Source organism: Centrocercus urophasianus, unplaced genomic scaffold, assembly GCF_019232065.1.
Source record: "Centrocercus urophasianus isolate 14NV4802_14NV808 unplaced genomic scaffold, USGS_Curo_1.0 seq_14, whole genome shotgun sequence".
In the NCBI taxonomy this organism is placed as follows: Eukaryota; Metazoa; Chordata; class Aves; order Galliformes; family Phasianidae; genus Centrocercus; species Centrocercus urophasianus.
In genome coordinates this window covers 444,075-459,369 of record NW_024884586.1, presented here as the reverse complement: position 1 = coordinate 459,369, position 15,295 = coordinate 444,075, and the positions used below count along the sequence as shown (strand labels likewise).

Below are 15,295 nucleotides of genomic sequence, written 5' to 3'. Positions count from 1 at the left end.
AGCAACCTTCAAGATCATCCAGTTCCAATTCCAGAAAAGCAATTTGGATAGAAGCAGTCGTTTCTTCTTTTATGGAAACACAAGTCATATGGCTTAGATTTTCAAAAATATGTGAAGGACTTACATAACAAATTCTCACTAAGTTATCAGTTTCATTCACATGCATTTCTTTGAAAATGTTGCTCTCAAAGATTATTTTGAGTTAAAGTAGTACAGGAGTAAAGAGGTCGGATTTAGTGCCTCTGGCTTGCGAGCTTTTGAAATCTGATTTAAACAGAATTAAGTCGTACCCCAAAATGCATGAAGTCAGATGAATGTAGGGGAAGGGAATAATTTTTGAATGACCCAAATATGAAATTAAAAAAAAAAATAATCACTTGTGAAAGTGAGATTATTTTCACTTAAATAAAAAGAAAGGAAAGGAAAAAGGCAGCAGAAGAGAAAAGAACTGCACACTTCAAAGAGCTGTTTGTTCCAAATTTGCAGACTGATGGAGATCTGACTGTCAGCAGATTGCTCAATAGAGTTACAGAACTGTTCAGACAGTTTCTTTAGAGAACTTTCACATAAGGGATGGATGGCTCATTTTATGAACTGCTTACATGTCAGATACACTACAGAAATTGATAAACAAAGATATATCTTTGATAACAAGTGAGTGGAGACAGTAAAAAATACACTGTTTAATACCCAGCATGTGCCTGGTGGGCGGTATATTGGAGAACGGGGACAAGTAAAAAATGCCCCTCCCTCCAAGAAAAATGCTTTGTATCATGTGTTTCTGCTACTAAAAATGTGAGAAGGATTACTATTATACTGATCCTTTCAGTTTTCCTTTCAAATGGTATCATGCTGAGATGTGCATTTGCAAACCTAACCAGGCCAGGAAAGTATATGTTTGAAAATGTATTGCTGAGAGGCAGAAAACTAGAATGTGCTGGGATATGCAAAAGATAACTACAAGTTCCCCTGTCAGTTGCACAGAGAGATACAGGCTGGAGTCTGGGGTGGGATTTAGATCTGAAGACAGAAAATCAAGCTCACAAACAGCTATCGTGAATAAATTCCATATCTGAACATTCAGATTAACCCTGGCACAGAAACAGAGGTTTTGAAATCCTGTTTATGCTTTTATTTATTCCTGTTTGAATGTGTATTCCATCAAATCTCCACATCTCAATTTCTGCTTCCTTGCTGGTAAGAGAGGCACGTTTCTATTTGCTAACCTACACAGGAGGAGAATATATTCTGTCTATTATTTATAATAGTAAAGTGCTGAGGGGCCTTATCAAAACACAGGCTCTTTTCCATTCACTGAAAATACACAGAGACATACTCAAGCACTTTTACCTAAGTCAGAAGACCAAACATTTTCTCTTGGTTGCTTTTTGGCCAGTTTCTTGCCTGGTGCTTTACTGAAATCACATTTGAGACATGCCCTGCTCTCTCTCCACTGATAGCAAGCAGGGGATTAAGTGGAATTTTAGCTGCATATCTGTACTGAAAAGGCAACGGGAAGGGCAGAGAAAAAGCAGCACCAAGAGATTTCTCCAAATGAAACACCAAGTGGCTGGCACAGCTCAGCGAAGAGCAGTAGTATTCAGTTCCCAAGTAGCAATTTATCCATCCAGCTGAACTGTGTCTCTAACAACAACACTGGTTCAAAAAGGTTTGTATTAATGTATAGTGGAATAATATTTGATTCACACAGATTAACACTCGGACATGTCCTATACCCTTTTGTATGTTTGTAGTCCTTGTTACTCTGGCTGTCTTTCCATTACTTTGAACTGACCACATCAGTATAATTCCTGTAATGAATTTGTCAAAAAACAAAGGCTTTCCCCAAAAGAAAGACCCCTCCAAAGATTAACCAATAGATAAAATAATAAGCAGCATTTGAGTTATTCAATTCATTATTAATACACATCTTAGAAACACATAAAGGCTTGGCATGTGTTTACTGTAACTTATGGGAACAGATCTGCTTGAAACATTCCAAAAACGGGGGCTCTCCTAGTGATCTGAAAGCTGTTGATCAGCTAACTACAGCTCTGTACCTAACATCTTCTCTATTCCCATCTTGAGCAAATAAATCTTTATTTAGTGTTAGCATTTCCAGATTAACAACCCTGGCACGTGCCGTATTACTCACAACGAATTCAAGATCTTCTGCACATACAGGCACAGCGGTGATGTTTCTTTTTTGGCAGGTCTTTCAATGTACTTAATGCAACCATGTTTCAGAATGCTGGGGCTGCAATAGAAAAGTAAAAATTGCTCCCCTTTCATAGCTTTGGATGCTTTATACTGTTGGAATCTTGGACCTGTGTGTTTCGTGGATGCAGCTGACTGTTCTTACTGCTATGTGTTTCACTGCACCCCTCTGCTGATTGGTTTATCACGTCTAATTTGGCCATACATCGTCAAGATAGCATTTTAAGGCACTAATTTTACAGCTTTCTGCACAGTTTTGCTTACTGAGAAAATGAAAAGGGAATGCTAAACATACCAGGCCTGGATGCAGCACTGATAAAAGAAAAAAAGAAAATATCAGAGGCTAGAAGGACTGCACAGCTTCTTTATAGCTCTGTCTCCTGTACAGCATACATCATGCTGTTCACGGGGCTAGGGAGAGAGTAAGCAGAGTGGAGAGGAAAAGGCAAAGGGAAGAGAGAGGGCTGAAAGCCTTTCTGTACACTGATAATTTTAACCTTTGCAAAAATACCTCATGAAGCCAGCAAGACTGTCCTGAGAGTAAATCCAGGTGGGAGATGGTTAGGGATACTGCTTAAGATAAAAGAGCCTAGTGAAATAAAATGCAGCAAGATTTGTGCATTTAAATTCCCCAACTCCACTCCTCTTCAACTCTCACGATTTTGAATGAAACATTAATACTGCTTCAGATACTTCTTCCCTCCAAGGCCAATCAGCTGCTCGGCAGGGCGTGAAGCGGTTGTTCATCTGAGCAGCTAACGAGAAAGTGGAAGGACAGAGCTAATTCTCAGGCTTTTCCTGCACTGCTGAAGCTGCATTTGCCTTGACGCATGGGGAATGACCTGAAGAGCCTCTCCCCACTTTGGAATAAGAGAAATGGTACTGTATTAATTCTGAGTAAACAAGCCTGACTTGTCAGAAGGGATAATTATTCACTACACAACCACAAACATAGTTTTCAGATTGGAGTAGACACCTTGTCCTTCTTAGTACCATGGCAACAACTGCCACTGGAATTCTTCCTTTTAAGGGGGGGGACAGAAAAACGAGGTATAGTAGCCAAGCCAAATTAACATTTAACCAAACTTCTGTTTTAACAATATTTCCGTTCCTTCTCTCTGTGTACACATCCTTCAGAACAAGAAGTAAATCCTGAGATTGTATTTTAGATGTTGCTGAAGGTAACAAATTACTTTTCTCCCCTGTTTAGGAAGGAAAAAAAAAGTTGAGGAGGCTGAAGCTGTTCCTGGTTTTGTTGTTTGTAAGGTCTGTACTGGTTTCTAGCTCCCAAGAAAAATAGGAAAGAAAGAAAAATGCATCAAAAGAAGCAAGTGCAGTTTTTGTTCACAGTGCTGGGTCTCACATGTAACACGGAAGGACAGATGCAGTAATTACTGTCAAGTTGCTCTGGCAAACCCATACCTTTACACTGCTATTTTGGGCACTGCTTTAACTATTTTGTCATCACTTGCTATAGGAGTAGTAGGAAAAAAATCAGCCTGACTAGTCAAACCCCTCATTATAACATAACATCAGAACAAGAGACAGGTAGAGAATGAGTAAGGTAGGCATGAACAAGACATTAACTTGAGAATGAGAGCACAGATGAAAATGTTACACCTTCTATATCTAACAGAAGCTGGCAGGAACAATGATGCTGCTGTGCAGGAAAGAGCTGAAGTGACAGTTTTCCCTTATTACGTGAAGTCATGGTGGTGATGTTTCCTCTTGATTAACCACATCTCTAGTATCCTGGTCAAATAATGGTACTCAGGCAGGCTTGCCAACCTATGAACTCTTTTAAAATGGCAAATTTTAGTGTAATAAAAAATAGAAATATAACTTCTTGCAACAGAAGAATAATGAAGTTTATCTACAACTTTTCCTGTCTACTATGACTCTGTAGGCAGGACATCAAAGTCCCAGGCTTCAGTTCAATTAACTCTATTGCCAAGTGACAGCAAATCTCCTCAGAGTTCATTGGCCCCTCAGGAACATTAATGAAGCCCATCCCTTCTGAGACCTGGCTGCCACCTCTGGTCCTTGCATCCATGTCTGGAGCTGAACAAGAGACAATCTTCCTGCTCAGGTTTGTTGCACTGTGGGGTTTCTACACTTGCAGCACAGCGGACTTGGTGGCTGTGTAAGGAACAGAACTTAGTCCCAGCAAGGGGTCCCTTTTACTTCTTTCAGTTTCTAGGACAGCTAGAAACTTGGAACAAACAAATCAAAGGAAAATAAAGTTCAGCACCGCACCTTTCAGTTTAAGTTTCAGTTTCAGTTTCAGTTTCATCTAAACTTCATTTCTCCATGTTCTAGTCCCATACTTTTCTTCATTAAGCCTCATCATCTATCTCTCTTGGCTTAGATGGGAATAATGTTTAGTTTGAGTCATTCAACCCATCGCTACCATTTATCACTTAAAAACAACAACAACAACAAGCTAGATTAAGTAAGTTGTACTTTTGCTACCATGGATACCTTAGGGGCACGTGCAGAAAGAGGAGTCATTCCTGACAGCTCCAGACAATCTGCTCCAGAATCACAGACCATCACAGAATTAAACAAAGGTGGAGTGATTAGATTAGATTTGTCGTTTATATAATCCCAAGCAAATTGGTAAAATTTGAAAAAAATAGTGTCGTTAAGAGGAGGATTTTCTGTTCAAAACTTGCCTTTTTTAAAGCAATATCAGATCTCTTTTCTCTTGTGTTCGTTTGCTAGTTGAACGAAAAGCTCTTTTCAGCAGGTAGGAATTGTCATAATGCCATTGCTACATACCCTACGTCACTTCTATTACAGGGGATAGAACAGCAATCAGGAAGAACCAACTCCTAGCTGTTTGATTTCCCTGGAGCCAGCCTCATGAAACATTCTGCTCCTTTACGCTGTGCAGAGAGACCTTAACATAATAAATACTTGAGATCAGCCTATTTATGGTAAGCTTCCCACAAAAGATGAAGTGACTGGTCATTAATTTTTATTAATTAGGGAAAAAAAAAATGAAGGAAACTTCTCCTTTGAAGGGGTAAAACATGCTGCAAATGGAAACAGAAGATTGTGAAACTTGGTCTCACTGATAATTTTCTAATCAGCATTGCACATTATTTTGTGTATATACTATATACTAGGACAGTTCTACTGAATTACAGTCTGTAATAAACTACAAAACAAAACTTGATAGATGTCAGAAATATCCTCTATCTTAGTCTATGTTAATAAAATCATTAACTGTATGGGCATGAACCTGTTGCAAATTACAAAGTAGGTAGAAAGTTTTAAAAGAGAACTCTAACAAGTACTTTATATGGCTTTGGCTAGATGGCTCATGAGATAATGTATGTGTGAGCTAGGTCAAATACTGTATTTTTTTATTAAATAGCAACACAACTGCATTCTCAAATCATGCTAAATTTGGGGAGAAAACAAGATACTTATGAAGTCAAGGAATTAAAACATAGATGAATTAAGATTAGATTTTCCTGAAAGATTACATGCTCCTGGATTCTTCCAGTGTTCATCTTAATAGACACAAATGAGCTGTACATGGGCTTAAGACATATCTATGTGTATGCCAGTTTCCACAGAATACAATGTATTTTTCAATTCCAAATAACCATAGGGAGTATAGAAGAGAAAATCCTGCAGTGTGTCTGCCAAAGGAAGCCAAACTGATTTGACTTGGCTAATGAATGTTGAAAATCCAAAACACACACAGCTAAAAATATTGAGCAACATAAAATACACAAGATTCAGTGTGGCCATGGTAATGCACCAACTGTGCAAGCCATCAGTTGTGTATAACGTTTTCTTTGTGTCACAGAATTTTTTGTATTTTGCAGATAAATGAATCAAGTGCTCACTACTTCACAGTACTACAGAAGATACAAAAAAGGTTTCACTTGTAAGATGATGATCTTTGAGAACTGAAGATTGTAGAAGTTGTAAAATTGCAACTACCAGCTTTTTTTTTCATCCAAGACATCCTTTCACTTGTAATTATTCTAAATTCTTATCACTTGATCTAAAATTTTGTTAACAGTATAAGAGGGACATAAAGCTTCAGACCAAAATTATGGCTCTATATATCTTTAGTGTAAATAGAGCCACAAAAGAGCTTAAGTTAATGACAAAATACAGGGAAAAAAATGCACAATACATGTTCTTAAGTACAGCTTTGCTCTAAACCATCCAGGATCTTTATTTGCAATGTGGGAAGCACTGAAACCTAGCAATGTGTTTATTAACATAAGTATAAACTGAAAAATGAATTGCAAAAATACGATGGGCCCATGCTAAATAAGGGAAAAGCCAGGAATTACAGCTTTCAGTTACAAACCTGTTTTCACTGCTTATTAAATATATCGTTGTGACCATATTGCTTGATGATCTGCATCATTCACCTGCCTGGGGAACTCTTCTTCCCAGACCATGGCAGAGAAAGGGATTGAGGAGAAGCAAAGAACTGCAGCAGCTTCTTTCTGCCCCTGACTCTTGTAAATGAAAGGGTAACAGGGAATGCTTTGGCTCCAAGCCCCTCTGCTAAGATGACCTGTAAGTACTGCAGACTGCTCTATCTTATTTCTTACTGAAGTAAGAGGTAGGGAACACCTTTTTTCTGATTCAGTTTAACCTGAAAGCAGAACATGAGCTGCCACTGAGCAGCACCACTATGAGCCTTCTAAGACAAAGTTACTGCCAAGCACTGAATAATAAATGCCAGATCTATACTCACTCAGTTCAAAACACCATTCAAATCTGTGCCCTGAATGGTTCAAAACAACAGGAAAAATAGAAGGTCTTCCTAAAGGAAGATTTTATACTACCTAGAAAATGCAAAGCCTGCAAACATGTCCTGTTCCTTTTTCCCAGCACAGAAGCAATTTGAGAAAACAATGTTTAATTCCCAAGCAATCCTCTAGGTCTGCACTGCCAGCACAGCTGCCTACATGCAATGTCCTGGCAGACCACTGGGACACAGAGGAATCATGGAATAGAATTCCAGTGGGAATAATATAAGGAAACATACTGCACAGTGGCAAAAATGCACTTGCAGTCTCATGTATCATATAAGTAACTCCTGCATCTATTCATCAGCATCAGTCAAATCTGTGGTAAGGGCAGAGGCTTCCAATAAGTTTAGGTCTTGATTATGTTCAAGGAACCGGAGTTCTACCCAAGGAAAAAATGCAGTTCAGACTCTACATGTTGCACACCAAAGACACTACACTGGTCTGCAGCCTCAAGACTCAATTTAACTGTATCTGCTGTTCACAGAACTGCTTGTGACAGCAGTCTTTTCAGAGTTACATCTCTAGGTTTCTGAATTGTCAATGTAATTAAACTCTGACAAATTAGTTTGGAAAGGAAGTTTCCAGAAAGCTATCAGGGAGGGGGGTGAAAATGTGGCAGAGCACTTGGACTTGGATCACACAAAAAATGTAACAGTGCAGAACTGCAGCACTTCAGAATAACACCATTCTTGTAACACATGTTCATGTTTTTGATGAATTAATGACCCATAAATCCATTACAGTTACACCTCTACTTAAAGGATCAGAGTTCTTTCTCTCCAAACAGAAATTGTTGCCTGCAGAAATTAAGCTTTCAGATGTTTCTTAGGAAACTGCAATTAACAAATTCTTCCCATTCCCCCCGCTGTCTAAAGGAAACATGCAAAACCTATTGAAATAAGAGTTATGACAAATGCAATGATGAAGTTTTAGTGGTGAGAACAGTCATATGTGCAAGGGCTAAATTTAGCCTCCTGTTTTTCACCAGCAAAATTGGCATTAAGAGGAAAATTCAGGTATAAGACAGACTGTGTGCTATTTAACCAGCCTACTTTTTAAAAGGTTGTTGTTTCTGTCGTTGCTCTCTAAGCTCTGTTCAATTATATATATTTTTGTTACCATTCAAACTACTGGTTTTCTTTAATATTCATCGCACGTTTGGAGGAGACTTAACCTGTGGGATGGCTACAAACATAACTGGCTTCTGAGTTAATTGATATGTTATTCTGACTTTCAGGATGACTTGACAAATGTGATTGCAGTGACTTCAGTAAATACATACTCTTGATATACATACATATAAAGTGAATTTAGTATATAAGAAAATACACTTAAAAATGTATACAAAAGAGCATCGTTGACATTAATCTAAGACAAGCATTATACAGTGTTTATGCCATAGTTTTGGTGTGTGAATGCATACTGTAAACAGCACAAGTTAAATATAATTCCTATGTAAGTGAGAAGTAAAAACACAATGGGAATGGAAGCCCTAGAAATCTCTTGCTTTCCATAACTGTTTCGGATGTAGATGCAGAGGTCAGGAAGGGCCAGAAAGCCACCTTTCTCCTTTCTATCATACGGCTCCTCCCCAGAGCAATCCAAGGGCAGCCACAAGAGAGCAATGGCACAAATATTTGTCAGAGCACTACAGAACACCTCAACAGATTTCCATCCTCATGTTAAGAGCAAAGGGACACCTTGAGGTAGTTTTGCACCATTAAAAAAAGGAAAATGACTTTGGTAATGAAGGGGGTCTTTCATATTTGAACAGTGTATAATTTGACTATGTTCCAACCTCACTGAAATTCAAGATCATACTTAATAATGTAGATGATCTTTGTAGTCTTCCTTCTCCTGTTTCTGGAACATAAATTGTAAGTGAAGTATCTACACATCTCCAGGTTACCTGAGGAAGTAACAAAATTATTTATCTCTAAGTAGTTGTATTAAAGTAAAACCTTTACCTTGAACTGTTGTAATTTATCTGTTCTTCATTTTCATTCATGTTCTCCATACTTTCTTTTTTATTTTGCAAAGAAACAATTAAAGCTATCAGGCCATTAGTAAGCACACAGTTCCTTTTCTCTCAACATAAGATTTGCTCTTTTCTGCACTGTTTCAAATTTCAGAGTTACCTGTTTCAAACAAATTTCCCAGGATATCCAGGTACGAAGCTTTTCCAGTAGCACAGGAAAATCTTTGATTGCTTATTTCTTTACATGGAATTAAACTAGCAGAGAATCTCAATATAATCAACGGGAAAGGGTTACATTTACCTTCTGCAAACTTGCTCATGACTTTTCAGAAAAGAAAAAGAATTCATGCTTTCAGTTTAAAGTACACAAATGCATTGCACTGCTTTTTTAAAAAAAATCCTGAAACTGTACTTTGGTTCTTGAAATTCAAAGAACTTGGACTTCGCTGTTCATTTGACATTGTCAGTGCCTGTTTTGTACTGACAGAACATACAGAATATGATCAATTTTGAGTGGCAGCATTTTATATTCATTTTTCAGGATGAAAATAAGATAAAAAACATGGCAAACAATGCCTCACAATGAGTAAAATCAAAAACATTGGAAGTTTTACTCATGAGTTTGACTCATTACAACTCTGTTAGTGTTTTATGCATTTATCTACATAAACCTATACGTACTTACTATCTTGATGAAACCCTGCTACTTTTTATGTTCCTGAAATATAGTTCCATATAAAGAATCTTGCTTTATTTGGTGAACTACACATCCTGTTTGCATTCTTTTCTCTTCTGAAGAGCAGAAATACACGAAGGATCAGCTTCCAAAGGAGGAATCAGTCCCCTAGAATGATCTCCACAAAAAAAACTTTCTCACATTCCACTGGAAGCTGGGAGGCCACAGTTCATCCTGTGAGGCCCTTTTGTTTCTTTGCCCTTTTGTCCTTCCTGAAGTTGATAGCATCAATGGCTACATTATTTGTAGAAGTATGAGATTCTTAAATTCCTCTACAAGAACATAACAGCATCCTCATAAGTTGCACCTTAAATATCCACCACGTTTCAAAGCTCACATTTTAGTTTCTTGATTGGCAACTATTTTTAAGTCAAAGAGCGAATTCTGACTTTATGACATGGTACAGAACTGACCTCTTTCTTATGACCCATGACATACATTATGCCTAATGGCCATGGTAATATTCACAATATTCACCACTTTTCTGTTTCAGCATCTATTAGCCAACTTTCAAGTAGGAATAGAAAACTTTTAGATAGAAAACTTTTTAGATAGGAAAATTTACTTTCTATTTATTATTCCACTCACTGTGACATTAAAGAAAATTCATTATGATTAATGGCCCAGACTTTTTATATATTTCTTATCTTTATAAATGTCTTTTTTTTTTCTCTCAATCCTTAAGCTCATAACAGCTTTCTCTGACCTTTTCAAACTTTTTACTTTGTTTTCAAAGGTTTCTATATCTTAACTAGGGGAAGAAAAACTCAGTCTGTAGAATATTCTCAGGCCATGTATTTTTATGTAAGGCAGCTTTTATACTTTGCATTTATGTGACTGAATTTCAGTGATACTCAGTATCAGCAAACATGAGGTAACTATGTATTAAGCACTTTGTTGCTGCATCTAGCAGTCAGTAGAAGGTAGGCAGCCAGCACGTCATTGCTAAGTTGGCAAAACACTGTAACAAAAGGCAGTGCAGAAATTCATCAGGTCTGTGCAGAACACTGGCAGCCTACCACTGCACTGCTCTGCGAAGTTGTCCTTGCTTAAAAAACAAAAACCCCGCCACACAAAAAACGCACCTATACAGGAGAAAAGCAACAACAACAAAGCTTTAAGGTTGATTTCAACACTGACACAGTCAAACTAATGAGAATGAAATGCTAATTCCAACTCATGCAGCCGATTCATGTTGGCAGACCAAGGGCAGAACATTAGTTCAAACCAGCAATAACGGTTCACTTTCTCTCTCTTTTCTATGCCATATCTATTCTATCCTAAATTGAAGCAATGTATCTATTCCTCTTGAATTTTTTTTTTTTCCCAAAGCATCCATCTTTTTAAAAAGTCCAGCTGTGTACAAAGACATACATGACCTTTTTGGCCGTTCTGATTCATGCTCCACCATGTTTTTCAGTTAAGAAGTTGCAAGGGAAATCTATTAGAGAAGCAGTCCAGAAAGAGGTGCAACTTTTGTGGTCTTAACTTCTATTTTAATAATTACTGGTGTCATCATTCAGATTTCCTGCCTTCCTGTTTTTGTTACAAATTGCTATAATTCCTTCAGTCACGCAATTTTTATTCCAATGTTTGCTCCATTCTTTGAGCAACCTGGTCTTGTGGGAGGTGTCCCTCCTATAGCAGGGAGATTGGAACAAGATGACCTTAAAGGTCCCTTCAAACCCAAGCCATTCTATGATTCTATGATACCTCATCTGCAGCAATTGCTGTTGGCTTTACCTGGTGTCATGAAGTGACCTTGAGGAGCTGTTCTCAAATGTCCATATGACAAACAAGGTTTTCATTTGACTATTTATATGAGGTCCATATGAATTCTCTTTATGATTATATTACATATTTGGTATGCTTAGCCTTTTTACAGCAATTTATCCTCATAAAACACCTCTGTGCTCTAGAAATACTATCAACATTTTACAAATACAGAGCAGAACAATGAAAAAGATGAAGATGCAGCTTATTAAGGTATCCAAATGCTTAAGGATGCCTATTGGGATCTTTAAGAGTGGTCTTACATATAACTCCTATTGAACTAACTGAAGATTTTTCACTAAATGCCTAATTTGCATTTTTACTTTTCTGAAAACCTTTAAAATCTGACTCACCCATGTCACCCTTCAAATCCAGACCAGTGCATTACGTCTAAAACTCATTAGCCCTTAAACTTATGTTCTAAGCAGTGCAGTGCTTCCCAAAATAGAGCAAATTAAGTGAAAAATGAAGATGTGTCACCAGCACCCAGTTGCTGACCTGCCCCTCTCTGCTGCACACCAGTCCATTGCTGGGATGGTGGCAGGCCACAGACACAGCTGCACGGCATTATGTATGAAATGAGAGGTTTCCATGGGGACTTTGCTGCTCAGTGTGTCGGAGGGTCTGTGAGACCAAGTTTGCTGACAGACCCTCATGTTGGGCTCAGCATTCCCACAGTTCAGTTTGGCTTTGCAGTAACTACTGCAACTGTCCAGCCCTGCTGCAATACACATGGTAAAGCCAACCACATTAATGGCTCAAACTGAGTGCGGTGCTGCGTGTCAGCTGTACCCTTCATGTGGCTGGGGCTAAGCAAATAGTTGCTTCATTAGAGAAAAACACACACAAGCCAGGGGAAATGCCTTCATTTCTGCACAAAAGCTAATTATGTATATTCTCCAGCTACGCTTTTCTCAACTGAGAGAACTGTGGAGAGGTAACGGCCTTGGGACGTGCCAGGGGAGGTTCACAATGGATAGTAAGAAAAACTTCTCAGAAAAAGTGGTGAGGCATTGGGATGCACTTGCCCAGGAAGGTGATGGAGACACCATCCCTGGAGGTGTTAAGAGTCATGGAGTCATGGCACTGACAGACATGGTGGGGATGGATTGCAGTTGAATCTTTAGAGGTCTTTTCCAACCTTTATGATTCTATGATAACATGACGTCTTTAGACAGGTCTATTGCCTGGCCAAACAGGAGATTGCTAAATTTGTCTAATGCACATCACCTTCACACAGCTAAGAAACATAGGTTATAAAAATCACAACTTCATCTTTTGCCAAATTCTGCCACAAAGATATCCTTTTTCAGCACAGGCTTTCTTCACCTCTCTGTTCAGGCCCCCAGTTGCTGGAGAGTGGCTGGATCTGCTATCAGGGCTTTTCCACCATTATTAAGTCAACAAAATCAACAACTTAAATCAAGCCAGCATACTATTATGTGATTGCAAATCATGTTATTTATTTTTGGAAGCCAGGTAGACTGTCTTCTTACCATGATATCCAAGGATTGGCTGAACAAACCTTGTGGGCAGCCAGTTTAGTGGGATACCATATGTATTTTAATCAAAGAAATGGGAGGTAGGGTAAATTTGTATATTCTTGACATAATACTGGAACTCTACAGAAGTGGTTTCTGAGTCAGGGCTCATGGGTAATGCGTTCCCTGCCAGACCCTCTGAGATTGCCTGCAGCTTCAGAAAATAAAAATGTTAAAACTGAGGCCAATACAAAGATGCTGCCTGCAGCATAATTGCTCACTGTTGTTGCGCATCGGCTGGCGAAGGTTAGGGAGCACTGCTCTGTGTAACTGAGCAGGTTTGCAACGATATCAGAAGTCTGTTGTGTAATAATGCTTTAAGCAAGCAATACAATTTTATTTATTTATTTATTTTACCTTTAGGTAGTGGTAATGAATTTTTACTGAGCACACCATGTTTGAAGAACGCTCCCAGATCGATGCCAGGTACTCTCTGCCTCAGGCTGATGGAAAAACAGGTACTTTAAAGAAACCTGGAAAGCTGTTATTCAAGTTAGATGAGGCTGAAGTCCTCCTATGCATTTCAAGTAATTTAGTATTCAATGTGGGCACTGATTCAAGTAGACATTTTAGGAATAATCACCTGATATACAAATATGTGATTGATCCCTTGGTAAATGAAAATTACAGAAAATCACAGGTCTCACCAAAATTGCTGCTTGTGTGAACAAATTAAATTGGATTATAAGAACAAAACGGATTTGTCTAATTTTAAAGAATCCTTATCCAATAATTGCATGAATTACTTTAATTTGAATATTTTTTAGTAAGAGAGAAGCCAGAATGGCTGCAACTAACACTGGATACAAGCGAACTTAGTATTGTATCCAGTGTTTGCTTGTATATCCTTATTCATTTATAGAAGAGCTTCCCTTCTTCCTTCTCTGAATATTTTCGTATTTTTCCTGGTTTCCTCCAGACTTTTTGGCATATCCAAACATTTGTCAGTAAGCTGCAGTTTGAGTTGTACTTCAGACTTTGCAAATGACAGAAAATGTTTAAGAATATACTGAAATTAGACTGCCCTGTGCTAAATGAGCTAATGTATGTCAGAGAATATTAAGGAACATAATGTGAGGCTGTGATGATAGCCACACTAGCACCAAGGCTTCAATGTACGACAAACGTTTCAACTTCTATTTTAACTCTCTAAATGTCTCCTCCTCATACTAAGCAAACTCCACTTGATGTAAACATAATAGGCTCCTACTTCAAACCGTACTCTGCCTTTCCCTTATGATCAGAGATGTACAGAAAGAGCATCATTAATCTTTCAGCATTTTCGAGCAGCTGGAGCACAGCTTCTTCATTAAGAAGCTTCCTGACGTGAAAGTTTTAAAATCGGTGCTATTGCCAAGATACGAAAAGGCAACCATAATCCTGAAACACTCAGACACAAACACTCAGTTTGCATCTTGTCAGACCTACAACCCCTACACCTGCTACAGTCATACGAGAAACAGCCGGTTTGCCTTGTGAAAATGCACAGCTGAAAAGTTAGAATCGTAGAATCATAGAACGGCCTGGGTTCAAACTGTGTCGTACGTATGCTGCAGCGCAAACCCTACGTCTCCACAATTAAGGCCACAGGAGCACAGCAGGAGCCCCGTAGCCCCGCGACACGGCGGCGAGGCATCGGCCGCGCTGGGCAAGGTCGCTCCGAGCCGGGCCGTCCTCCGAGGCCGCGGGCCAGCCGCCGCCTGCCGGCCAGGAAAGTTGCCCGCGACCCTGCCCGCAGCTCGCAGGCAGCCGGCGCCGAGCTGCACCGCGGACGCTCGCTAGGCGAGCGGGATCGAGAGCGATCGGGGGGCTTCGCCCGCCTTCCGGGGATGCACCCAGCGCCGGGGCTGCGGGGAGCTCCCGCTCCCGCCGCCGGCATCCCCGCGGGCCAGCAGGCCTCGCTCCACCGTTCCCGGCCTCCGCCTGGGGAACTCGCCCTCCGCCCGCAGCCGGGAACGGCGCCGGCCGCCGCGCCCGGCCCGCCGAGCCGCGCCGCCGGCCATACCTGAGTCGGTGAGGCGGGGCCGGGCTCTGTCCCGCAGGTAGTAGATAAAATCCCGGCAATTCTCGTTCTCCACCGCGCCGACGGAGCACAGCTCGGCCAGCAGCTGCAGCGCTTTCTGGCAGATCTCGTCCTCCCTGTCGCCGGGCATCGCCCCCCAAGCATCCTCGGGAGCGGAGCGGAGCTGTGCGGTCAGGCGCCGCGCCGCTGCCCGCCGCCCGCCAGCAGCCCCCCGCGCCGCCGGGCCGCCGCCCG

The 15,295-nt window shown here is 40.0% G+C and overlaps 1 protein-coding gene across 5 annotated transcripts in view; it reads right to left on the bottom strand.

Annotated features, from left to right (window-relative positions):
- Positions 1-15,191, bottom strand: part of SYT9 (synaptotagmin 9) — a 69,146-nt gene extending 53,955 nt beyond the window's left edge. For all 5 annotated transcript variants that reach the window (XR_006168176.1, XM_042814817.1, XM_042814815.1 and 2 more), the window contains exon 1: positions 15,044-15,191. Coding sequence is in view for 4 of the 5 variants with exons in the window: in XM_042814817.1 (XP_042670751.1) it covers positions 15,044-15,191 (148 nt within the window). In the remaining variant the exon portion in view is untranslated. The remainder of the gene's footprint in view (positions 1-15,043) is intronic.
- Between the last annotated feature and the right edge of the window lie 104 nt (positions 15,192-15,295).